Here is a 27,134-nt window from a genome sequence, read left to right as displayed (position 1 = left end):
TTTCTTTAAAAATGCTTTTTACATCCCAATAAGATATTAAATTTTTAAGTAACTTCACAGGTAACATAAAACGCAGAAGAGGGTGTCCTGAAGGAACTGGTTCAGTATGCCTTGCTTTGCTCACTAGATGAAACTTCTTCACAAGAAGCAAACATGCAAAATATTACACTAGAATGATGATCTTCACTTCTGATCCTGAGATGCCAGTGTCTTCCAGTTTTCCTTCAGCCCCAGCTATTACTGTAATAAGTGAATCGTGTGTTTACTTACGAAGGATCTGAAGTTATTGCACCGCAGAAACCACCTCTTCAGCACCCAAAGAGAATATCATGCACTTTATTTCATGCAGTTCTGAAGCAGTTTGGTGGGAGCAATGTTACAGGAAAAGCAAAGCAGGGTTCACTGTGTGTTTCTTAAACCACCAGCACATGCAGTAGGAAAGGTTCTAAATAACAGCAGCAGTGTGTTCTCTGCTCAATTCTAAAAGTATGTGGCTGCCAAAAACAGCAGAAAGAAAATGACAGGCATGAGGAAGCTTCAGAGTATCATTTGCATAATAACATTTTACCTTCATGTTATAAAACACACATGTTTTTATGAGATGACAATTCTGCTATGGCCCAGCCATCAAAACTACATGCATACAGTACATATGGGCTATCCTCGGCTGATGTCTGCAAAGGTGTTACAGGAAACTCACTTCCTGAATGTCCTTTAAAAAGATTTTATACCAGTATGTAGGCTGCTTTTTCAAATGCCATCATTAATGAACTCATGTACATATAAAGCAACACTTCTTCACATCAGGAAAAGGGAAGGAGCCTAAAGAATTAACTAGATTTGGAAAGATTTTTCCACCAGAATAAACAGGTGTTGTTTCATAATTTTCTATTTAGATCTTCTCCAGTCACATAAGGCATCTTAAAACCTTCTAATAAAACTGTATTTTCAACAAAGTCTAGTAAGTCTTTCTAAAGATTCTTAGGCTAGAGGTAACCTTTCTCTGGGGTATTCCAATCATACAAAGCATGCATCATAATGAACCCAGCCCAAAACATTTCTTATTACAACTGCTCTTACAAGTTACTATACAAATGAAACACACAAGGTCAATATTTCACTGGGAAGAGTTTGAAGAGCACACCCAAACTACACAAAACTTGAAGCGATCATTATACCAGCAGAGTCAGAGCAGTAAAGCAACCCATTTAAATGACCAACATTTTTATGACACTAGCATAAAAAGATATCTGTCTACCAAGTAAAAGGACTATCATGTCAAGTCACTGAGTTCTGAAGGTTTTAAAGATGCTAGCTTATACTGTAGCTAGACATTCTTCTCATGTGCTTGATTTGGACTGTTATTCCTCATTCTGCTGTGGTATTATAGCAAAAGGGAAACTACAGTAAAAATACTTACATTCCTTTACAGTGGGTAAAATTTGCTCTTATTTTACCAAAGTGTTCTGTTCACCATACCTGCCTTACAATTTATATAACTCATGACTGTAGAAATTAAGCTACTTCAGTGATATCACTGAATGCAGGTGGCATTTCTGTGCAATAGCTAACATGAGCAGATCACACAAGCAAAGTTTCACTCACGGTTCCCTTGTTGTTATGGATATTGTTTGGCAGAACATGGTGTAGACAAGATGAAAAAGCTTTTCTCATCAAACCACTCCAACAATAACTCAGAAAATGGGTTGCGGACTCAATTAGAACCAAATCATAAGGAAAGAAACTTTAGAATAAAGTCGTAACATTACATTCTCTCTCTAGACATTTTGTTCAGTGCAGACTACCCTTGAATTTCCCTAGTACGTCATTTTACAAACATGTATTGTGCTGTTTTTTATTATTGGTTTTAAGTCACATCACCTAGACACCACAGTAGTATACTGACCTTTCTACTTTAACCATGAAATAAGAAACCATTCTCCTTTAATATAAGGACATTAGATTTCACATGGGTTTTGGTGATGAGTGGTATGATTATATGACACAAAAAAGCAGGAAAATAAAACATGACAACAAAATGGGTTTTCTATAATGCGTTATACAGTCCTGTAAGATACAGGATTACTGTATTGTTGTAGCAACAAGCTGGTTATACAATCATATGGGGGGAAAAAAAGTTGTTCCATCATTCGCACTGCTGAATAGTTCTACATGCTCCTCCAATGAAAAATAAAATGGGCCTCTTCTTTAGCACTAATGAAGCTAGCACATCTATCACTGTCTAAAAATGATGGGAAAGGATGGGAGTCTCACGGGTCTGGAGGGAATGGAATGCAATGGCAATCAGGAGAAATTCTCACATTCCTTCCCTCTTGATGACAGGAAAAAAAAGCCATCAGCCCTACCGAAGGCATGAGTTTAATGAGACCAGCGTTATGCACATATTGAATACCTATTTTGGATTCTGTCTGTTAATGCACATTACCTAATGTCATAAATAAAGGTGGGTAATGCCACCTTTGACTCTGAATGACTATTTTTTTTTAAAGGCAAAGACATCTCAATTGGTCATTTACAATTGACTCTTATCTTTTCTAGGTTCTACAGTACCTCGCAGTCCATCTAAGCCATTATTGGACTGGAGGAATGGAATGGAATCTCCACTACTCATTAGAGCATTTGGATAACGGCTCATGTCCATAGCCTAAGCTGTCTCATCACTTTCCAGTCCCTAATAACTGCTGAGGTGTAATAGTGCTCTCTTGCACACTAGAGATCTGGCAAGGAACTTCTTTTCACCTTGATCAGACCATTCCACCTAATCCAACTCATATGGGCTATCCAGATAAGCATGAGATTCAAAGTACAACAGCGTGATGGTTGTCCGTCGTGTCCGACGATGACGGTAGATACAACAGCACTGAAATACAAAAAGACACTTCTGATTTAAATATTTTAAAAAAAAACCTAAGTAACATAACCAGATCTTTGTGCTTTTCAAAATTGGACGTTGCTTAACTCATCTTAACTTCCCTAATGATGACAATAAAGGGGTGGTTAAAAAGACCTGAAATTATACTACAAATCAAAGCCCCTGTGGTGCATGATAAACTCAGAAGATAAATGTCCCTCAGCATTAATACAGGGCAGCAGCAAATAAAAAGTTATAGCACAGATGGTCTTTTTGTGCATCGCATGGCTTTTCAGAATAGTGACCTCACTGAGATACATGATTCTAAAGTGATTCTTCACTAAATTCTAAAGTGCTACTTTGTGCTTGATGTTTTACGTTTCACTAACATTTAACATAGGCAATTGGCTTACGAGGTTGTGTAGCACTGAAGTCTGAGTTCATGTAGTGCACTACCCAGGATTTCAACCCTAATTACACACACTGAGAAAGGGTTTTGGACCTCCTATAAAATCAGACACCGGAGAAATGCTGTTTGTATACCACAGGCAATGCCAGCAGTCACTCACAATTACCCCAGAATTGCAGTACCAAAAACCTTTATCACCACCCCTCCCGACATCCCCATTACTAAAGAAGCATTTCTTGGCCCTGTCTACATTAAACCTACAAATGAATGTTAAGAGGTCAGTCAAGCCAGTTTGTCTTATCAGAATGTGAATTTTAGGCATGCCCTTAAAACAAGACCAAGTACAGCTACTTATTTAGGAGATGAACCTAAAAATAGTTTCTCACAGGAAATGAGTTACACAGGCCCCCCAGACCACAAAACCAAATATCCGAAATAGAGGCTCATCAAGAGTCCACTTGATGTGGTCAAGCCTACTCCTACACCGCTGGTGCCACAACTCCCAAGAATTACTAAAAAAAATAATTATTTAATTTAGTAAAAAGAACACCCTTGTCTTTCATATGCCCAGGTAAGCACATTCTCAGGAAAATGGAAAACGTCTGCAGCTGTCACCTGGCATTTTAAAGTTAGGAAGTTTCCAACGACTTGAGGTACTCAAACAGATAAGAGTGTAATAGATCACATAAAGGGAAGAGACTTCCGGAACTAAAAAAGTACCCACCACATCCCAATACTCACACACAAAAATTTCTATTTTTATAAAATGCTCCACTCACTGCATGGCAGCAGGCGGTGATGTATTTAACGAATTGTTTCACTGCAGGTGAAAGTCATCTCCTTTACACACCGACCTCTCTGTTCTAGGATAAGTGAGGGGAGGACATGTTGTAACAACGTTTTTTTTTCCCAACATTACAACCAGAACTCACCCACTCATTTGACACTTTACACTGTTAATAAATTCAACAGAGGACAAAACAAAATGCCTCTTCAAACCCCATGAGATCATAGAAAGTTGTGTTTTGAGCATTTAAAAAGCAAGGAGTCCATTTCTGGATTCTGTGCTCCCCCTTTCAGCATGGCATATAGGGCAGTACACTGGTGTAACAATTTATTGACCTTAGAAAAATTTAACTATAGGATGATCAATGAAAAAAACACCCAAGCCAAGCTGCAAATCAACCTGTAAAACTCTAGGTTAATCTGCCACTTAATCGAAGCATTAAAAATCCTTGAAACAACGACAGCACATGTTTGCACCATTTTAAAGGTTATTTTTACATTTCAAAATATAGGATTAGACAAAACAAAATCCAGAGAGCATTTTTAAACTTCATTCAGGGATCAAAACATTTTAAACATACTCGTGCTAAAAGCTCTAGCAATTGATCAGGTCCCAGAACAGAGAGTATCTTATGGCAGGATAACTGTTAGGCCACCAACTGGTTAAAAGTTTAAAAAAAATAAAAAGTTAAAAGTATCCCTATTATTAAACTTATCTGCAAATAGAAAGTGATAGTACTATAACCCTGCTACACCCATGTTTTATAGCTATAGGTATTTTCATTTACAGCTTTTAATTAAATATTTACAAACTATATGCTCAGTGAGTAAAGGTCTTGGACGATTATATTCAGTAAATTTAGGGAAAGCCACTTTGTAAGTAAATAAACAGTTTCACAATGCTGGTTTCAAGATAAATATCTGTTAATAGGAATCTATCAACAAAATCAAGAAAGACGTACACTGCCTGGCTCTAGACATTAATGGAACACTGTATAGACTTAGAAGAAAGTCTTACGGTGCTGGAAAAGCACCAGAAACAATCTTTTACAAAGGCTTATACAATTCAGAAACACACTGTAACATATCCCAAAACTAAAACCATAACACAAATAAGCTTCACTAGAAGCAGCTCAAAGATGACTTCTTTTCCGGAAAAGCCCTTAATTATGTAGTTAAAATAGGTAGTAGTTTTTTTCTTCTGAAATTTAAAATCCCTAAACTCTAAAGAAAGCCACGACTGACAAATTCCATTAAAAAGCTATTTTTAGGTTTTGTTATCCTGACATGCATTAGTTCAAGGGGGGTTACAATTCCTAGAGTATAGTGGCCATAAATAACTGGAATCTTTAAAATAAGATGTGTGATTCACATATATTACGAAAACATTTTCAAAATTCCTTACTCAAGTTTGAACTTCTTTAAATTCCACTGTGAAAGACAGATCATTGGACACAAATGGTAACTAAAGAAAACATTTATATGCATTTTAAACAGAGAACAGTAGCATTGCTAGAGACAGTGGATTTTAAGAGTATGGAAGAAACTATCAAGTTTTGCTGAAGGTGATACCATTTCTTCTTTCAAAACAAAACGTCTCCAAGATCCTCTGATCAAATAAACTAGATGGGCTGAATGTTCCCCTTTTCTTTGCAAACTGTATGTTGTCAAAATTGGAACGGTCTTTTTTTAAGAAAGAGTGATGAAAGATTTTGTTTTTCCTATTAACAAAATACATGTAAATGTACAGCAGCAGAAGCAACTATGCAAATATACGCTGAAGGATAAGCAAATGTTTTACAGCTCGTCTGAAGGAAATCTCATTTAATTGAAGTGTCATCTTTGAACAAAATGGTCATTAAAGACCGACTAAAATTGCATGAAAGTAGCAGCCCTTCCACACCTGAAGAATTCTCAACAGTAGCAGCTGGCAAACAAATGTCTAGCACATCTGCGGTGTTACTTTTCAGCGGAGGAAAACTGTTACAAATCCACAACTTTCCTTCGGTGTTCCACAGATTTGGGATTTTCAGATGGGGTTCCAGCTGGAGTGTCACTTCTTACTGCTTTACAACATATCCCGCAAAAGAAACGGTCAGTCACTCTTCAGCCTTCTCTACCTGAGCAGATTTTACTGACTTTACCTTAAATAGTGTCGGCTTAAAAAAGGGAGATCGTAGCCTTCTAAGATGCCAGGCCACCAGCGCCAGCCCTGGGAGTTGTCCGTTACCTCTGCTGTACAAGGGAAGTTAGATACACCCCAGTTTAGAGCAGTTTCTAAAGGCTCTTTACAACTGTGGCTATTTTCCAGCACTCTTTCAACATTTCCACAGGAAAAAAACAAACAAACAACAACTCAGGTTTATCTCCAGTTATTAACTTTATCCAAAGTTAACTGAATGTCACATATGAAACATCTCTTCAGACAAATCATCACATGTATGCTGTGCCTTTTATCCTGTAGAGTGGAATAAACTTTCTCAGTTTCTCATTGCAGGATCCCCGTCTCTTCACTTGGCACGTCACCTGGGTTAAATTAGTTTACTTTAAACTGCCGTTCGATTCGAAGGATTTACGATCCAAAAGTTTAGGTTTTCCAAGCAGGGTCTCTTTAACATTACAGATACAACTTGTAAAACAACCCGTTATTGCCACAACTGATAAGGCATCGTGGATTCGGTTGCCCTTTTCTTTACTAGCAGGAGTCATACTTGACAAGCTACAACTACAAAACATCTGACGCCTGCTTGTTTCGTTATTCGGTGTGCAAGAGCGTTACGTGGTACCCAGGTGTGACGGACAGTAGCCTCTGGTGTTAAAAAAAAATATTTCGTGGTGACACGTCGAAATCACGATCACAGGTCTGCCGATCTTTGCCCCCCCAAACCACACACCTCATAAGACATGCTTCAACTGCCCCGAAGCGCTATGGACTGTGCAGAAATTGGCGATATACAGCCCGAAGAGGGAAGGAAAAAGTATTTTAAATGGCGTGTTGAAAGTTACCAGCAAGCGGGGAAACTCCTATCAAACACCCTCACGGCCATCAGAGGAGGCAGGAATAATTAGGCTAACTAGGGCACTTAATACAGTACGTCCTAACTCAACCCAACAAAGACAAGCCGGGCAGGAGCCTGGAAAAATCAAACGGTAAACCGATTATGTATATCCACACCACAATAAAATAAAACCTCCCATCAGAAATAAATGACAAGATTACTCAGAATTACGAATAAAATTAATTGGGATACTTATGGGGGGTGGAGAGCAGGTGGGGGGGGGTGAATCAGAAACTGGTCTATAAGAAGAAGAAGAAATAAAAAGATCAGTGATCGATGCCTCGTACTTCCACAGAGAGAGAGAGGCTGTGTGGCTGGGCTGCGGTGAATTATTTTCCCAAATAAATAATTAAGGATTTCAATGGAGGGCATGGAGGTCTAACTCAGATTATTCATTAAAAAACAAACAAACACAGGTGACAGCGTTACGCCTAACACAACACGGTGACAAATGTAACGTACCTGCGAGACGTTAATATTAGGGGGCCGATCCTGCTAGTAGTGCTGGCTGATAAGATATTAGTAGGAGATGTACTTAGGCCTCAGCACTTAGCTCAGGTCTCGTCACCGTCCTTATCGCAACTTTAACCCCGATACGCAGAGGGCAACGGCTGAAATATGTTATTTTGTGTGCGGCAGAGCCCTAACCACGAAGATACTTACAATCTAAATGTTTCTTTTTCGGTCCCATGATTTCGTGCGTGGTCGCCTTGCACACAGTTTTCGAGACTGCAGACCCGGTAACACTGTGTTGAGCTGCAGTTATCCTATCCGTTATGCTCTGCCCAGACATCTTCGCTTTTCTGTACAAGGAATGAAAAACAGGATAGATCTTCCCGATATTTTAAAGAGAATCGGTTTGTTCGGATATCCTCCGGGGGCTTCCACGGTTCCACCACCTGACACAGAAAGGAAAAGAAAAAAAAAGAGACAAAAACCGTCCGTACCCGGGAGAAAAACCAGTAGGAAAAACAATATTGTTATATCCACTGTTTGGTCCAAGAAGCCCCAGTATAAATGCCAAAGATCACTGGACGTCGGGCTGCAGGCAGATAAAAAAAAACAGTGCTTCTTTTTTTCTTAAGGGTCCTCGTTTCTCTTACTCCCTCAACCTATTACCACACACACACACTCTCTCTCTCGCACTCACTCTCTCTTCCCCCCCACCTCTCTCTCTCTCTCTCTCTCACCCTCTGTGTCTCTCTCCTCTTTTTCGCCTCCCCCTGCTGGGTTTAAATGGACCGGAGGCTTGCAGGAAAATGGCGGGTCCGTTTCCTTCTCTTGCTGGAGCCTCCCAAGGTATTGTGTAGTTCGGAAACTGACTCCATTGTGGCTCCTGCGTGTTTTTGACAACGCATGGGCAAGAATCGAGTTTGTAGAGCCAACATGGCGACAAGCGAACAGTAGTTTCCCTGCTCCCGTCTTCGGTCTGTACACCAGCAGGGATGGTTTCAATTCACGTGACCTGTCACACGTTCCATAGTGCTCTATTTCGGCAGAAAGTATTGTTAGCAGTGTAATCAAAGGGTGGCTCTCTGTCTGTCTTTGCTTCCGTCGTTCAAATAAGCAGACTGATCTCACTTACTTACCCATGCATGTTCCCTTTTAGTAACTTTAGTCTTGAAGGTAATTTGTGCATTGGAGAAAAATACCGCTGATGACGTTTCATTCCATAAACCAACTCTTAAGGTAGGCTTTATAACATAACATCAATTTATTAGCCCTATACAATTTCTTGCATTAGGAATTCATCTTTTCACATACCCCAGCTTGCTCTCCATGAGAGACAGACACACAGACAGGGAGAGAAGTCTGGGGTCACAGCACAGGGTCAGCTATTGTACAGCACCCCTGGAGCAGTTGGGGTTAAGGGCCTTGCTCAGGGGCCCAACAGAGTAGGATTCCTCTGCCAGCTGCAGGATTTGAACCAGCAACCTTCCAGCCACAGGCACAGATCCTTAGCCACAGAACCACTGCTCTGCCCCTTATAGCAGAAGAGGTCATTTTACCATTTGACTCGCGTACCTCAATGTTAAATTCCACCTTAGAACAGAAAAGTCTTTTGGCATTCTTTTCATCTCGGGAATGTATCAGTCAAGTGGATCAGATCAAATGGCACACCGACACGTTTAGTAAACAGCGGAACCATTTTACACCAGGGTGTTGTCATTTGTCAATAAATGCTTCTTCCAAGTTTCATTAGCAGTGCGAGTTACCTCACAGTGCATCCAGTCTGATTGCATTCACGTATGCCTGCGATGTACAGGATGCCAGACAATGGAAAGTAACCTAATTAATTAGCTACAGGACTCTGAACTCCACTCTCTGTTGTGAGCCTAACCAAGACCATATGAAATTGTGTTTGTAAATAAAACAATGTTTGAAGAATTGATGCGGAACTGAGCAGGTTTTCCATTGGCTCTGCCCTGGGAACTTCTTAAACAATCAGAGGGGCATATGCACAAGCAAACTAAAGAGGCTTCAGTTGAGCTCAGCTGGCATTCATGCTGGGAGTAAAAGGGATCTTTCACTGTAAAAACACGAAGTCTGCTTAAAAAAAAAAAGAAGATAATGAGCTCTCCAAAGCGCGCACGTAATGTTTGTGCATAGTAATAAAGATCATCTTTGCATATGTGATGCGTATAGTTCTTCCCCTGCTGGGATTCAGTCACTCAAGAACCATACATTACCGTTCTTCTGACAGAGGAGAGTTGCACTCCAGGGTGACGTAACACTCTGTAACATGCTTATCTTTGTTTGTGTGCTACTTTATCCTCCTCTGATGTTGTGCACCCACCTATTGGGTATAAGGTAGCCATTCTCTGCCTGTTCACTACCCTTTAGATCAGGCAGGTAGAGTTTGTTCTCCATCAACAGAATTTGAGGAGAAATTTGATTTAGGCAGGACTCCAGGGTTAAGTCCCCTGCTCTTACAGTGTCATGGGGTCTTCAATGACCACAAGGATTAACATCTCATTCAAATGATTGCACCAGTGTTCTCTAACACCATTCTGGCACATTCATTTGGGGATTCTTGTAAGGAGGGCCGAGGGGACACCTAACACTATACTAACAGCATCAACCTGACTCCCAAAGCAGTGGTGAACAGGTCCAACATAGGGGTTACAAAATTTGCCTGAACGCTGCAGTCCACTCAGCTGAATATAATCAGGTTTATGCTAAATGAGCCAGCCTTCCATCTAGGGAGTGCTTGAATCCACGTAACACTACAGAAAATGGGATATGCTCCAGCCAGATGAGCCATGAAGCTTAAATATGGAACTCCAAACTATAATGTGAAAACTGTTGGACTTTCCCATCCACTAAAAATTGTATGTTCACTGCCTATTCTTTGTGGTTTTAATTATAATGCATTTAATCTTTAACACAGTGACTATATTCATGTGAAGACAGTCCCATACTATGCAAACATGTACCCAATTTAGATAATTTTACACAAGGGTCCAGGATCATCACAGGCATCAACATTTTTATTTACAGTGCTTACATTACTAATGTAATGCATGGCCATCTTGTGGCAAGATCTAGGAATCACATCTAAAGGTTGTTGTGAAATGTTTGATCACACTACATGAGCAATTTAAACAGAACTATAGACTTATTTTAAGTTCTGTAGAGGTTCAATAAAAATATTTTTTTCAATTTAAAAGATTCATCATTAATTGCATGAATTATTCATTTTCTGGAAGAAATCACAAGTTCAATGCTATTCAAAAAAAATTTAAAAGCAAATGTAATGTAATGTACATTTTCTTCTATCATATGGGTATATACATTTTCTTCATTTATCTTTAGAAATGCTTCAAAACGTTTAGAGCACTCCTTCCTAATAATGAAATTCAGTGGTTTAATTTAGTAAAAGTAAAAGTAATATTTGCTATAAAACAATGTCCTTCAAATGCTTTTTGTTTACTTTGTGTACAAATTGAAAAGAATTAAATCAGGGATTAATGACACATCATAATTCTTTAGACTGAAGAAATCTCTTAAAAGCATAAAGAATGTAATTTCGTATTTGCATATAATTTCGTTTTTGTCTTAACTTAATTGTTTCAATGAACAACTGTTTGTGCTGCAAAACCTGATTGAAGAATAGGAATGTCTTATATGGGTGTCCTGTGTGAAAAAAAAGTAACTACAAATACAGCAAATCTACAGATTAGTAAATTCCACAGCTGTGCCTGTGCCTGTAGGATTTTATATTTATAACCTACCAATACACTTCAAACCAATATAACTGTAAATGCTAAAGCATGTCAATAAATTTGATTTCTAATGAAAGGTAGAAGATTCCCAGTCCTTAACTACTTCACTATGATGACCAAAATCCTTTGAGGTTCAAAATAATATTTTGAAAATCACAAAACTAGAGTATTCTTTTTATTATGTATATTTATTTGTATCTTATTTTTTAATGTTTGTCAGATACCATAAGACTCTAGCTTAGCTTACATGTTTCTCTGGTTGGCTTCAAGATCATATAGTCTCTGTGGACTCGATTTATTGATTCATTTCCCTATAGGTCATCTAGTAAAGAGTGGTATAAAGTTGGTGACTTACCTAGTTTGGATAAAAAATTATAACAACAAAAATATAAAATATCTACATATTATTTAAATAAAAAATAAATGATGCATCCAAGCAGATGAGGTATTGATCAAACAACAAAATCTGTCAACACTTATTCTAAACTAATTTGGAATAAGCCAGTTATTCTATATGACAGGTACAGTAGTTGCAAATAGCTGAGTAGCTAAACTAAATAATAGGACCAAGGCATTTTCTATTAATCAAACAGTATTTTAAGAGTTTAAGTTGACTTCATTGTCATTAGAGATATTCAAGAGAATCAAGAAGTTCAAGCACTTTGCAGTAGAGCTTGCTTAGATCATTTATACATGTCCTGGTCTTCATATTGTAATTACTGTCATGATTACATTAGCATTGTGAAATGGGAGGCTCAGTCTTCACTGTGTCTCTACTTCAAATGAAACCATTTTGAAGTATGTGGATGACCGCAATAAAACAGGGGACAGTAATACTACTAACGGTAATACACTCATTATATTGTTTTATTATATTGCCACTAACATTCAATAATATTATTTCTTTAAATCAAGACGTAACCTACTGTATTCCATGTGGCTCAGCATTGTGTCCCTGCTCACTAGAGGGCATTGTAGCACTGCCTGAGCAACTGCTTCAGTACACCTTCAGCAAGTGAAATAAAATGCACCACAGGATAAGGAATAACAGACTCAACCAAAGCCTGAAATTAAGATACAAAGCCAAGACCAGCAACATTATATGTTATTTGCCACACAAGCCATGTCTACGTTTTTTTTTCTAAAATTCAATTTGTTCTTAAAATTTTTTTTTCATATTTCTGCCTCCTACAAATGTTTTCTAGAATGCGTTGGTATCAAGACTGCCGAATCTGCATAGCATTATCAGCAGAAACATTTCAGGAAGCCTTAAGAAAGTCTAAGAACTTTGTGTGTTTTATGGTTTGTTAATGAATTGTATGTTGCAGTGATCTGGTAGGGGAGAGAAGTGTACAAGCAGTAAATTAGGGAAAAAGGGATAAATGTCGGAAATTGTGTTCAAATACTGTTAGAACATAAGAACATCAGCAAAAAAAAAAGAAGAGGCAATTCTGTCCATATAGCTAATTTGGTTTTAAATATTCATTTTATCTGAGTATCTCATCCAGCTGTTTTTTGAAAGATGCCAGGGTATCAGCTTTAAGAGCATGTTTGGGTAGCTTACTAGATACAGTACATTGCTGGGTATCTCAATGCAATCGATTTTGAAAACAGAAGGGGAAATGTCAAATATGGATTGGAATTATTCCACACCACTGCAAAAAAAAAACCAAAACAGAGTAATTATCTTCCGGAAAATCATCAGGTCATACCCTGAAGGAAAAGAGATAATTTAGTATTTATGTCAACACACACAAGCAAAAGAGCCTAGAAACCAAATATTTGATCATCTCTCCTTGTGTTTTAATGAGCAGAGACACTTGAACACCTTTAATTTCAATACTCATGAAGTACTTAATATGGTCAGTTATGAAATTACTCCGCTTTTAATTAATTTTACAGCACTTACAGTACCATTTGTATATTTTTCAGAGCATCAATTTCATGCCCAAATTAAGTTAATCCCCGTGTGTGTCCCCATTCCTTTATGGACGTTTCCAAGCTGTTTTGTTACAATATTTCTCTAGGGCAACAATACTGAAGCACATATATGTACAGGGGGTTCCGTGGAAGTAAATTAGAAAGTGGAATCAGTGACTCTCCTTGCTGATAAGGGAGTAATACCCCATTTCTTGCAAAATCTTAAAAATACAAACATGAGGAATAGGAAGCACATAGTCAGAAACACACCCATTGCAATGCTGCCAGCTCTGTCACCTAAATGGTTCTGTGTCTGCGCCTTTGCTGTCCTGCTGTATTCCAATCCCTTACTGTAATTCTCTAATTCTGCTGTCTCCTCTCAGCGTGTGCTTGTTTTTCCTACTGTTAAGCGCTTTGAGAAGCCACTGTTAAAGGTGCTATATATAATGAAGTTTATTTTTATTATTCCCTAAGCTACAGTGTTCATCTTCTAGTGTTGCTCTCACTAAACAGCCGGACCACAACACCAGGGAAACAAAACAAAAGCAAACAAATAGTAACCACTAAGAACACACCACAGAGCCAATAAACCTGTCCAGTCCATACTTATCCCAGTAGCCCTAGAAAAGAGGGGGGTCAGTATAATTACAGTCTGGTCCCTTTCAGTGGTCCTGTCAGTGAAATAAGCAACCCAGAAGCCTGCAGACGCCACTGTACTAAGTCACAGTACAGATTAGCAACTGTGCTGATCTCTGACACTTTAAAGCAGAATGCAACCTAACTGATTCAGTCTAATGTGTGCATCAATTCTGAATAACATATTTTCTGAATTAAAGTCTAGTGTTTCATGTATAAACAATAGGGGTCTTGTTGCTTCCCCACTAGGGAGATAGCTTAGTTCTGGAAGGGCTTTTCTGTCTGGTATGTTACACAAAGGAACTTCTTTAACATGATGGTCTGACCCACATTATTAAGTATACATCTGTTCAAACCTCATTCAATATAAAACAAAATCTCAAAAATGCACAGCTAGTACTTTGTGTATGACATATGACATATAAATGTTCTTTTCTGGTCTTATATTTTTTATTTTTTGGTAGAGTCGCATTATAAAATGTCCATAATTAAATATATCTTTATATTTTAATATTCAGACATTTACATTTGGCAAATTTTCATAAACCTTTCAATCTGAAACTGAATGTAGTGTTTAACTGTGACAGATCTGGTTCTGTGAGTAACAATGATTGTCGGTCTGAAGGATCTCATTCAGGTCTTTTAGCAAACTCTATCTGTAAAGTGCTGAGAAGGCATGTTTGGTCGTTTTCTCTTCCCCTCTCTTCCATCTTTGTGATTTTTTTCAAGGAACACATTCGTGATATCATTTGTATCAGTTTACAGGGTCTCATGAGTTCTTTGAAACAGAATCAGGATCTCATTATCCTCAGCAAATGGCAAAGCAGTAAGCTGGGGTTGATTGTTTGTGAAAATGTATACATAAAAAGGCTATTAGTGATAGTTTTATATATCTCCTACTGCATATTAAACCAACAGTCCTGAAATTTTTCTGCAGTTATCATTTATTGGTTTCTATCCCTTGGTATTTTCATTATAATGTGCCTCAAAAAACCTATTGTGTTTTCCGTGGAAGTAAACTATTGCGTCTTTAACGTGTATTTTGAGTTTGTCATTTCAAGTTTTTAACTTTCTTCATTGGTCTTCCTACCTATTATTTCTAACCATCAAATTTACTTTTTTTTTTCTAAAAATAGTTGCTTGTTCTTATTAGCGCACTGTGCTATGAGACAACAATTTAAATATAAAACTTTTTCCTCTAATTGGAGATTCTTTCTATTGTTTTTTATTCAAATGAAAAGTATACTGATCATCAACAGAAATGTCAGTTAAAAATGCAACAATTTCACTAAACAGTTACTTTAAGGAGCAGTTTCCTTATAACTGAATCCCACGAGCATTTCACAAGCTAACCAAAAAAACTTGTCACGAAATGTTTCAAAATTTATTTTTAAAAACTTGGATATGACGCTTTAGTAATTGGGTATTTTATATCATACCCACTGCTTGCACGTAAGGCAAGCATTGACATTTAATTCATTATCGTTAGGAACAAAAGGGAAGAGGAATGCCCTTTCATTCATAAAAAGGAAAGTGATTACCCACAACCTATTTAATATCAGATGACGATATTTTTCTGGAGACTCTGAGTCTGTATCGATTTCATCTTAGATAAAAGATGATCAGGCCTTTTTTGTTAAGGAGAAACATTACCCGAATATAAGCATGGTCATTACAATATCAATTTAAGTTTCAGTAAGTTTTATAATCCAGCCCTGGCATATTTTCATTCTTCTTGACCCTGTTGGTGTCAATTGAAAATCTGAATTTGATTAAATAGGACAAAATACTTCTTGACCAACATTAAGAACTGAAGCAGGACACACCCAAGATAATATTAGAACAGAGTGTATTGTCAGGCACTGCTGAAAAACTCAGAATTTCTGTCTTTATTTTCACTGATGTAATCCAAAACAGCTGAGCCAGGTATATGTCCCTGTGGGTGGCACATCTAGAGTTATTTAAGAATTAGTCTGGCCGTTAATGTGACTGATTGAGGTCAAAACGTTAATAGCGGAATAATTAGCATGGGAAAGAAGATTATATACACGTCCTTTAAAGATTATTAAATGTTAATCGAAGGGGTTCTACCAGCAGAGTAAGAGATGATCTTTCTTGCCTGAAAAATTAACATTTAAGTGGCATCTTTAAATCATCGACAATTTTTTTTTCCAAACTGTTTTCCTAAACTTTAAATCGCTGACACAATTATGCAAACTAATCCGAAACACACATGAAGATCTGCAAGGAGCACATGAGAATGAAAGGAAACCCCCCTGAATGTGATGCAGGCCACACTGCTCCCACTCTTGCTTTTCCCTGTACCATAATGTGAAGTTGTAGACCACTGCATAATTGCACATCAACATTAGAAGATTAATCAAGTGAAAACAAAAAAAAAACACAATATGCTCTAGTACTGTAATCTAGAGGTGGTTATTAGGTTAATTTAATTAAGGTACTATTCTCTCCTCAGGTATTAACAACAGTTTGCCAAAACCATATAATGCTTGATTCACACGTTGTAGCATATTTACTGCAGTATTTACTGCGTGATTATGTTGGTAGAGTGTGACCATGCCATTTGCAGGCCCTGAAACTGGGAGCAATCAATCTCACAATGATGTACGCAGCAAGAAAGGAAGATCCTGCAAAACACCATTGACCATTTAGCTTTGACTTCTACAGCCCCAGTCCATCTGATAACCATATATTGATGGGAGGAAAAGGGACTTGCACTGGCATTCATTGTTGTTCTGTTTTCTAGCATGGATGCTGTAGGAATTTGCTTTGTGCAAGTATTTCTTTTCTTAGTGCAAGGTATTGAAAAAGTGTAGTATGGCTACGCTGTAGCATTTTCATTATCATTATCATTCTTATTTTCATTCTCCATGTATATGGATTGTTTGGTAGTGTTTTTCATCCTTTTTTTTGCTCTCATCTTATTTTCAGGCGGTGTATTTCCACATTTATCTTTACCAGGTTTTTATTTTGAAGTACAGTTATGGGATGAGAACAGGACATGAAGGCCCAGACTGTATATTTTTCAGTGCTCGGTACACATCAACAATACAACCTATTTTTGCTGGTTTATAAAAGAGGTAAGGAAGCATGGTGGCGCAGTGGTTGGCATTCCTGTCTTGGAGCATGTGGATTCAATTCCTGGGGTGCTATCTGTGTAGGGTTTGTATGTTTTCCACTTTTTCTGCATGTCCAGTTTTCCTCCCATAGTCTAAAGACTTTCTGGTAGGTTAATTGGCTTTTGGGAAAATTGGCCCTGGTGTGAATGTGAGTATTGCTGTGTGTGTATGTGCCCTGCAATGGACTGGTGTACAGGATTTATCCTGTCCAGTTCCCATGGCTTGGTACTGTAGGTGCTGACTTCCCTGTGGCCCTGTTTTAGATAAAGAGGTTAGAAAATGGATGGGTAGGTTATACAGCTCTTGAAGATAATTAGATTCATTTCACTGTATATTTCCTAAGAAACAACTCCAAAGAAACATATATATGCAACCTTATAATTTGAATTTTGGCACCAGCTGAGAAAGTCAATGGCATAATCTGTCAGAAATGTATGTACTTCAAATTAGTTCGCTTTGCGGGAAACAGCAGTACGATCCACCCTGAGTCAGCGAAGAGTTCTGTGAGTTCTCAGCCACAGGCAGAGGGCAAATGAAATGTGCTGATGGGGCTATTGGACACCAAGCGTCAAAAGCACTCAAACAAACCTCAGCGCAGATTAGCTCCAAAAAGCAAAAGAATGCCTGCTTCATTCACCGGACCAGCTCACTCCAACAGCCGATGAAAAGATAATTCCCCGAAATTGACCTCTTGCAGCGTCAAACCGTTTGTGTGTGTTGACAGAGGAAAATCAAACAGAAAGGATATGAGTGGGAAACTGCAAAACCTCCTCATGTTTCTGGGCCTGTGAAAAGATTTGTATAATACATTGAAGTTTGATGGACTTTCCCATGTTCTCCCAGACAACCCTTTTTTGTTGAAGTGTTCAAATAATGACTCCTTATGTTTTCTTCCTGGGACCCATGTTTCTTGTTGTTTGTAGGTCTGCAGCGCTGACCATTCGATCACATGCAGGAGCCCAAAGCACATGGAGAACCGCTGAATAGCCGTCTACCAGGGTACAGGGTAAGTGAAAGCGTTTACAGGTTTTTTTCCTGGCTGCTGGCAGGGCTGCCTCAACTGATTTAGTCGCAAAAACTGATCTTAAAGTCACTGTGTTAGCCAATGCCATCCATCTTACCTAATTGTTTCCCAGCTCCAAGCTGGCTTATCAGATGGTGATAAGGGATTTGGGAAATAAAGGAGCTTTTGGATGGCAAACAAAGCAAAAACTGACAACCAATTTGTTTTAAAATAAAAAAAAAATGTTATTGATGATGTGCTTGACATCTATTATTTAGGATAATACTTAATGCCAAGCCAAAGAAGCAAACAGAGCAGGGAAAAACGACAGGACCCATGTTTCATTCTTTTATTAATATTCTGGCTCACATTTCTGTTCTCCTAAAATACAGCGCCTATCTCAGCTTCGGAAAACTGAAGGCATAAATGAAATAAAAATGGAATACACGCAACCAAATTCAGAAGAATTTAGTTTCCTAAGCAAACCAAAGGTTTTCAGACAGAAATCGGCAGCATGTCACAAAATTAGTTTGAAATTTTCTCAATGTGATCCAGCAGCTATGAAGATGCTTACACGATGGTACTGCCATTCCTTATCTTCGTTTACCTCAGCACTCTGAAATATTTCTTGAATCCTGAACTGCACATGGATGAAACATACCTATGAAAAAGAAACACTAATGTCTTCTTTTCCTTTAGGTGCTGCAATGGAACAAATATGTTTGGTTATCCTTCTTATAGGTAAGGCTCTTTCAGTCAGTGCACAGTTCAATGGGTACAACTGCGATGCCAACCACCACAGTCGCTTTCCTGGTAAGGCAAACAAAACGTCTTCTCTTTTCTGATATTTTAAGTATTATTTTTATTCCTTTTTGGGTCAATCAGTTTGTAGCAGAATATAGAAAACGCTAATCGTATGAATTAATTGGTGTTTATCAATCTGTCTTCTGTTCTAACCGTATGTGAGTCAGATAACTTTCAAGACAAGAAAACTTGGTGAAGAGAAAACTATTTTTTAATATCTTATGAACAGCTGTATTAAATATCCCAGGGAGTGAATTGACACTAAACAGAAAACGACACAGAATCCACAGAGACATAAAGCTTTCTATCCGCAATTTTAGCAAAAATTGATTGCCGAAGCATTAACCGATTTCTCCCGTCTTCAGCTGAGCGGGATATTAGTGTGTATTGCGGGGTGCAGACGATCACCCTGAAGATTAACTTTTGCCCAGTGCTCTTCTCTGGGTACACTGATGCCGACCTGGCCCTCAATGGTCGCCACGGAGATGCCCACTGCCGGGGCTTTATCAACAACAACACCTTCCCCACAGTGGTTCTTTTCACCATCAGCCTGAACACTCTGGAATCCTGTGACAACTCTCTGGTGGTAAGAGCTGCACGGCAACCAGGTTTCGGCCTGTGCACATGCAGCACACTAAAGACGGAAAGAATAAGAGTTCAGTCCAGACTGTTTTACAACATCCGTGGCACACGTGCAGGGGCGACGCTGTCCATTCTTATTGACCATTCCCCGTAAGAGCGAAACGGCATTTTGCGATCATTTAGGAGAAAGTACGGGAAAGACGCCATTTCTTTTGTTCGCTTTTAATATCAGCAGGCTTTTAAAGGTGGGCGGAAAAGCCGGTTGCTGTAAAAGGAAATGCTGTTAAATATGAGGGCCTCTTTCTTTAGGTTCTGTTCTGGCGTCAGTCAGGGAATATGTGTCCCTGATGTACATTGTCGTGACCGACTATTAAAGGATTAGGATGGGAATCACTGGGGTGGGTGAGTTTAATGGGATAATTTGCTGGAAGATTTTATTCTGTCTGTCAATGGCTGTTAGTGTGAGTGTGAGTCAGCACAGTTGCAGAATAGCATAGTTACAGAGTGGGGCTTCAGGATATTTTTGCAATTTTCTTGCAGGTTTCCTCAGCCCAGGGCATGAATGCCTTTGGAAATCTGTCCTTGGTGCAAATTGGGAATATATCAGGATATATTGACACCCCCGATCCACCAACAATTATCAGTTACTTGCCTGGACTGCTGTACAAATTCAGCTGCAGCTATCCTTTGGAGTATCTGGTCAACAACACTCAACTAGCTTCGTAAGTCTGTTCTGCTGAAAATTCAAGAAATTTCCAAAACTACAATTGGCCTTTCTACCTGTGAGACCAAATGCAATGTCCATTGTTCTTTCTTTTTATTTATAATCCACAGACACATCACAGAATACCAAAATTAAGGTTTAAATTGAAATATTAAAAATAAAAACTCAGAAGCTAAAAAAGGAACACTTTCATCTAAAACTGGAGGATAATGTATAAAAGTATAGATAGTCTTATGTTGTTGAGATATACTTGAGGCTTTTATTTCTTAAATTGAATTTATTCTTTTTTTCAAAGAAGAGTTAAAATAAGTTAATCTTAGTATGATATTGGATGGTACAATGATGTACTGTGTAATTTTCCAGAAACCAGATAGCCAGGCATACAAGCATATAGCAATTATTAGAGAATTGTTAAAATGGTCAAATTGAAAATGAACATTTTTACAAGAATAACCACAAAGCAGAAGGTTTATTCAACATTTTTCATTTTTATTTTTTTATTTCTTTCCTAGATTAAATATTTATAGTGAAGTTTAAACTGTAAATTAAAGTTTAAGAGTCCATAAAATTAATGATTCTTCTTATCTGTTTTTGTTGTAATTCATAATTTGTCCTACCTGTTTGAATATCTATGACTAAAAATAGGTCTAAAGTAAATTAAAATTAGTTTTTTTCCCAGACTGAACATTTTAAGGTAATATTTTAAGATTTAAAATTAGGGTATTTTTTTTAACAGGTCATCTGCTGCTATATCTGTGAAGGAAAACAATGGTACTTTTCTAAGCACCTTGAATTTACTCCTGTACAATGTAAGTGAAGAATTTATTAGTATTAAAATGCATCAGTTTCTGTTGTTAAGGCTAGCCATTATAATTCACCATTAGATCAATTAGCATTTTTGCAGTACATATTAAAAAGCAAAGCACAGCATATGAAAATGTTGAAAGCATCTGACAGACTATTTTGTAATACATCTGTGAAGCACATTGGAGAGATGAAATGCAAATTTCCACTGAAGAATACAGCAGCTCGTGGTTAAATTCTCTTACAAGAAATCTCTGAAGCTGAATTTTATAAAATCTCTTCTGGTTTTAAAATGAAACACATTTGATCAGAAAAAAACCTTATGAATGAAACATTAAAAATACATCTACTGTATGTTCTAAGTGTACAAAAAATCAATATAAATGAGAAACTATTGGATCACAAAAAACAGCCTCAGCTAAAAGAAATGCAAGTCTTAAATAAACGTGTGCAAAATAGCAATATTTTACGATGGAAAGAAGCCATTGTTTAAAATATGTAGGTATGTGAAAATAAATACAAATGAAATTAATATCTTAAAATTGCAGAAAAAAATATTTGTCCTCAATGTTCAATCTTGGTTGTATTTTGTTTCCAGGACTCAACTTACGCACAACAGCTCTCCATACCAATGGCCGGGTTGACACTAAAGACTAAGGTGTTTGCAGCAGTGAAAGCCACCAATCTCGACAGGAGGTAACAGTGTACATCATCAGTAAAAAATACTAGTTCAGTGTCATATTTTTTTCCAACGTGGTTTTTATTTGTAAGATTATTAATGCCATTTGTAAGCAATACAGTACTTTTTTGCTCTTGTGTTTGTTGCTTGTTTAAATTAAGGTTGCAGCTATATCTCACAATTTTAAGAAAGTTATAGAGGCTGTTCATTCTCTTTGCTCTCCAAGTGCAGAATGAACAGAAATACCTGGGTACTCTGTTTCTGAGAACCAGCAAACTGTTTTTAAAAACATGAAGGCGGTACTGCACTTCACATATGTAAGAGACAGGCATCTCTTAAAAATTAAAACTGCCGCGATTTGCTCTAGATTGTACACATATCGTTTTCATATCAGCCATTCTTCCTTCACTTTGCAACTGCCCTCTTGTATTTTATGACACATTTCAATGCTGCTGCAGTAAAGACCAATGTTATTTTTCTGTGTCCGTAACCTCAGAATATCCCAAAACAGAAAAGCTTCTCATGTTTTTAAATAGTTCTACCACAAGGGAAACAGCTGTGCGACAGTCCCTAATATAGCAAGCATGGTCTGTTTTGCCATTAAACTCTGCCTTATCCAATCCATTATGATACAGTGGCACCAGATGTCTCTTTCCACACAATCTAGCTACTATCCTCTCTGGACTGACTCCGACTGCCAAATGCAACAAAAAGCATTATAAAAGCCCATATCCCAAAAGAGTCAGTACATAACCAAGAAAAATCCTAGTGACAGCTTTAAGTATTGTGCAATTTTATTCCATTCCTATTCTGGCATGAGGCACTAGTGCCTAAATGAGCCCAAAACTGCAGGTCCACTAAGAACTCTATTGTTTCTGGCAAAAAAAAGTTAATCCTATAATTATTTCAATCACTCAACAGATGGAATGTTATGATGGACTACTGTTATACAACTCCTTCTGGAAATCCCAGTGATGAACTTCGATATGACCTTTTCTTTAGGTAATTAAACATCTATATATAATGGAATTCTTTTATATGCCTAAATTGTCAAGGAAATGAGAGTGGTACTCTGTCAGTGTAACTAATGCTAACTAGCAGATTGTTAATGACGCATTAACTTTTTACGTGTGTAGAAGCGGCACTCATAAGTGTAAATCATAGTAAGAGCAGGATATTGTACTTTGTGTGTGTTTGAGAACTGTAGTCACCAGATTTTCTATTTCTCTTCTTTTCCCTTGAAATAGTTGTGACAAAGACCCGCAAACGACGGTTATTGAAAATGGTAAAAGTCAAATGGGCCGTTTTTCCTTTGAAGTGTTCCGATTTGTCAAGCACAAAAACCAGAAAATGTCAACGGTGTTTCTGCATTGTGTCACCAAGCTCTGCAAGGCAGATGACTGCCCTTTACTCATGCCAGTAAGAAACTAAAAACACAGGTTTTAATAGTATAAATCATCTTTAATAATAATAATAATCATTTGCATTCCTGTTGTTAAACTATTAATCAGAAGCCATCACCATTATGTCACTATTATTCATTTGTTGACTAGTGACTTCATCATACTTATTTTATGAACCAGGGATCTTACATCACATGTCTTTTGATTTCTGTGTGATACTGTTTTATACCATAGATTCAAAATGCAAATAAGCACCCCCAAATCTTTCTTTACTTCTTTTTATATGGTACATGATTTAATGTGATTCTTTCATTTTCACATCACACCTTGATAACAGATCTGCGGCAGCAGAAAGAAACGAGATCTTTCGGAGAAGGTGACCCCCAAACCTCAGAGCACCTCTGGAAACGCAGTCATCACAGCTGGTCCAATTATCACCAGAAGTGGTATGTGCATCCTCCGCCTGAAGAGTGCTGTTCAGATGGCGCAGTTTTGTTGAGATCCTAAAGTGATAACTTTCATCAACAAGGTCTAAAAGAGCTGGTTCTTTTTGCATATGTTTCAGCCCCATTACCTTTCTTCCTTACATTAGGATTCAAGGTGCTGTTGGTTCTAGTGAGCCATTTAGAAAGAAAAGAATAAAGTGTGGCTCTCGTTATAGCTGGATGATTCCCTGCGGAACACATTATGGGACATTCACATCTGTGCAATATAAAATGCTTTGGGAATGATCATAGAACTGGGGAACTTTCTGTATCGCTATTTTAATACCTGGGAGAGCCAGAACTCGGGGAGCTCAACCACATTTGCATGAGAGGTCACACCTCCCATGAGGGCTCGTTTGGGCCAGTTGGCCCAGCCACCTGTCCCCACTTAACGGGTAATCATCCCATTTAGCCCAGGATATTAAAACCCTGTCCAGTGCTCTGTCATTGAGATTCCTTCTGTTAGAGAAGTGTTTGCAGCACAACTAGTCCGCTACAGAGAAGGATAACCTGCCTGATCTCTCTCAGCCTTTTCCAAACTGCGCTGCGATCCAGCTCCCCATCTGTCATTTATCACCACTTTAGCCCAGCATTGTGCCAAACACCCTCTTTCCAGCTTGCCCCGTTAGCTGCCCTTAGTCTCTGATCAGTCACGCTGCTAAGCGCATATCTTGCTCGTCAGTCTACACCCGCCTTCGCTGTACTGATTCTGTTGGGCCATCTCCGCCAGCTCTCATATCTCCTTGTGCCTTCACTCGGATCAAGCAATTGGATTCCACAGCCTGTCCCGCAGACATGACTTTTTCCATTTTACCGCTGCATCATAACAACTGTATGTCGATTCCACCTGTAATACTAGAACTGTTGTTTTACAAATGCATGGACAAACAGTTTTAATAAGGAACAGGTAACTGGAAAATCCTCGTCTCTCAGATATAGAGGGTATAGATAGAGTGAAAATTCCCTTATAGTGCATTTCTGAATTCTGAATGTGTTAAAATTATTTCAAAGTCTATGAATGCCTGTCAAAAGCAAATCATTAATGATTTTAATGATAATTTAAGTTCATCCTCTTTTACAGATGAAACTCCAACCAACAACTCACAGCTAGGTAAGCCATTGTGTTGTGTGTTGAGAAGAGCATCACAAAATTAACAACACAATATCACCAGAAATTTTGTTTACATTCTTTTCAGAAGTCCTTTAGAAATCAATACTAGATCTTAACACAGTTCACCTGGGCACAGAACATAGCAATACTCAATTTACAAACTGTGAAAAAAATGCTTGGTGACAACCTTAGTCAAGTAAAATTTAATCATTGAAATTATGGAATTCCAACGTACACTGTTCGTATATGTATACCGTATAAGAGAAATCACAGAAGCACCTTTATTAACTAACGTTTGTATCATAATACTTTAGTAACAATTATAGGCTCGTGAATTATGCTCTTTAGTTAAACCTCAATTTATGAGTTCTTTCTAACTTTGTTTCAGCGCAGCTAAATGGCCCGGCCTTCCAGTTGAATTCAGTGACAAGCGCTCTGATCTCTGGTGTCATTATTCTAGGAGTTATGAGCTTTTCTTTCTTCATCCTCTCCCTCACCTTGCTCAAAGGGAAGCAGCACAACTCTGCAGTGCTGTCTGGAACCAGGAACCCAGTCTTCAACTGACACTCACTTTTTGTGTTAATGTTTTTGTTTTTCTAAAACGAACTTGTTTGGGTTCGTTACAATATATTATTATAAAAAACAGAAATCATTTGTTTTGTTTTCTCAGTGTAAGTCCTGATATGATGTATTGTAGACAAGAGACCCTATTATGTGATTACAACAGCAGTGTATTGTACAGCCGTACTGTAGTTGTGAATACTGCTGTTTATTTGTTTTATCGTTTAACCCAAGGCTAGAGCAGAAGATTGTTTTATACAAATACCTTAATGTTGAAATAACAGAAAATTATTTCCTGGATCAGCAGGTAAGAAGTAAATATGTTCAATACCTCAGCTTCTTATTTTCTATTTCCATTGCAGGGTTTAGGGTCAAAGACACAACCACAGATAAATAATGTTGTAAAATGTAAATCAACTACTGTACCAATCTGTGTTTTTTTTATTGTAGGTATTGAAGATCGAATTAGATTACTTAATCTGTAAGCTTTATAGACAATCACATTAAATCTGAGGAGGTCCATGCACCATCACACACTCTTACCAACAGTGTAGCAGCTTTGTTTAGGTTAAAACACCAGTAAAGACATCTCTATCATCTTAAAGTAAATACTAAGAATAATGGCCCCTGTGTTTAGGTACTGAAAAGCTGAAGTCAACTCTTACAAATGATTACCTTAATGATCCTTCACAACTATTCCTCAGTTAACTAAAACTTCATCTTGAAAACACTATACCCTTAAAAACATTTACAACATCTATAATAAGTGTAGGCTTTTCTTTAAAAGATTTAGAAGAATATTGTTTTTCTTTAAAACTAATTAGCATGTTTCTTGAATTGAAGTAGAATTAAATGAGCTTGAATGGCACGTTGTTATGCGTCACATGAAAATAAAGTTGGGCCACATTCATTCTGGTTTTGCATTTTCAGTTTTCATTGTAAATTTTATAAAGTAGTTGGTTTTCCAGCTAGTGTGCCCATCTGCACTTAGATTACCTCGTGTTGGACTAGTTGGTAATGTGCCTGTGCTGCAGTATTTTGAAATAAATGTTTTAAATAATTAAACACTGGTTTGAAGTTTTTCCTTCCAATGGTACTCCAGAGTTTTTAACCCCTGTCAAGCCATTTTTTAATGAGATATTTACCTACTGTTTTAATCCAATCTCAAAGAAACAAGGGGATAGAACTATTACATTAACATCTGCTGCTACAGAATCACTAAAAGCAGGACATACATTTTCCCCTTAAAGGACAAAACAATGGTTTAGGAACTTGCTTAGGCGTAACACCCATGAGCACTCTTGTAAGATGCCTTCGCTTCTTACTATAGTAAACCTATAGATACAGTAAAACTTTCTATAGAGAATGTACAGTAGGTATTTCTATAGAAACTTTTAGGCTATTCTGATAAGGTCCTTACCTAAACTACTGTACCACCTTCCCTATATACAACTTACCTGTAACTCACACCTGCTTGACTATCTCTGCAACTGTGTTCAAGTTCTCTACTATTTAATATCTGCCACAATCCCGAATGATAAATGTGTAATGCATTCCATTTATGCATGTCTACAGCCCAAATGCTACAGGTAACGACCTAAGATCTTTTCAAATAATGAAGAAATACAAAATACAGATTAAGGCTGTCACTATTTTTGTCTCTAGTTTATCTTTCAGTAAACGTTTTGTGTGTGTGTTCTAGAAAGTATAATTGCCTTCTAAACAGAAGAGGTCTTTGTGTGATACTGAACACAGACCAACCTGGCTTATTTAACATAATGTTTTGGGTGGAACTCAGCTGGACACAATAGGAAGTTCCTGCTTCATCTCTTTATAGAGTCCTGAGATCTGGAAGAAGATACATAATGTGACTTTTACACTCCACTTTCAGATTATTTGTGCTGCTTTCTTAGACAAAATCCCCAGAGTC

The 27,134-nt window shown here is 37.7% G+C and overlaps 2 protein-coding genes across 21 annotated transcripts in view; one reads left to right on the top strand and one right to left on the bottom strand.

Annotated features, from left to right (window-relative positions):
- picalma (phosphatidylinositol binding clathrin assembly protein a) overlaps window positions 1-8,449 on the bottom strand; it is a 49,046-nt gene extending 40,597 nt beyond the window's left edge. For 17 of the 20 annotated variants that reach the window (XM_088638963.1, XM_088638960.1, XM_088638959.1 and 14 more), the window contains exon 1: window positions 7,790-8,310. In XM_088638963.1, coding sequence (XP_088495089.1) covers window positions 7,790-7,919 — 130 coding nt within the window. In that variant the 5' untranslated portion in view covers window positions 7,920-8,310. The other 3 variants (XM_088638957.1, XM_088638965.1, XM_088638966.1) reach the window with 3 other exon arrangements.
- A 10,303-nt stretch (window positions 8,450-18,752) lies between these two features.
- Window positions 18,753-26,231, top strand: zpld1a (zona pellucida-like domain containing 1a). Its single transcript, XM_088641903.1, has 10 exons — window positions 18,753-18,864; window positions 19,221-19,441; window positions 19,978-20,159; window positions 20,898-20,970; window positions 21,564-21,661; window positions 22,566-22,646; window positions 22,892-23,063; window positions 23,385-23,493; window positions 24,614-24,643; window positions 25,032-26,231. The coding sequence occupies exons 1-10, from the start codon at window positions 18,759-18,761 to the stop codon at window positions 25,205-25,207; spliced, it is 1,248 nt and encodes a 415-aa protein (XP_088498029.1). The 5' UTR covers window positions 18,753-18,758; the 3' UTR covers window positions 25,208-26,231.
- Window positions 26,232-27,134: the final 903 nt, after the last annotated feature.

The sequence above is a fragment of the Lepisosteus platostomus genome, chromosome 7 (genome assembly GCF_059453375.1).
Source record: "Lepisosteus platostomus isolate fLepPlt1 chromosome 7, fLepPlt1.hap1, whole genome shotgun sequence".
Lineage (NCBI taxonomy): Eukaryota > Metazoa > Chordata > Actinopteri > Semionotiformes > Lepisosteidae > Lepisosteus > Lepisosteus platostomus.
Note: the sequence above shows the minus strand (reverse complement) of the source record. Positions and strands in the feature narration are given on the sequence as shown.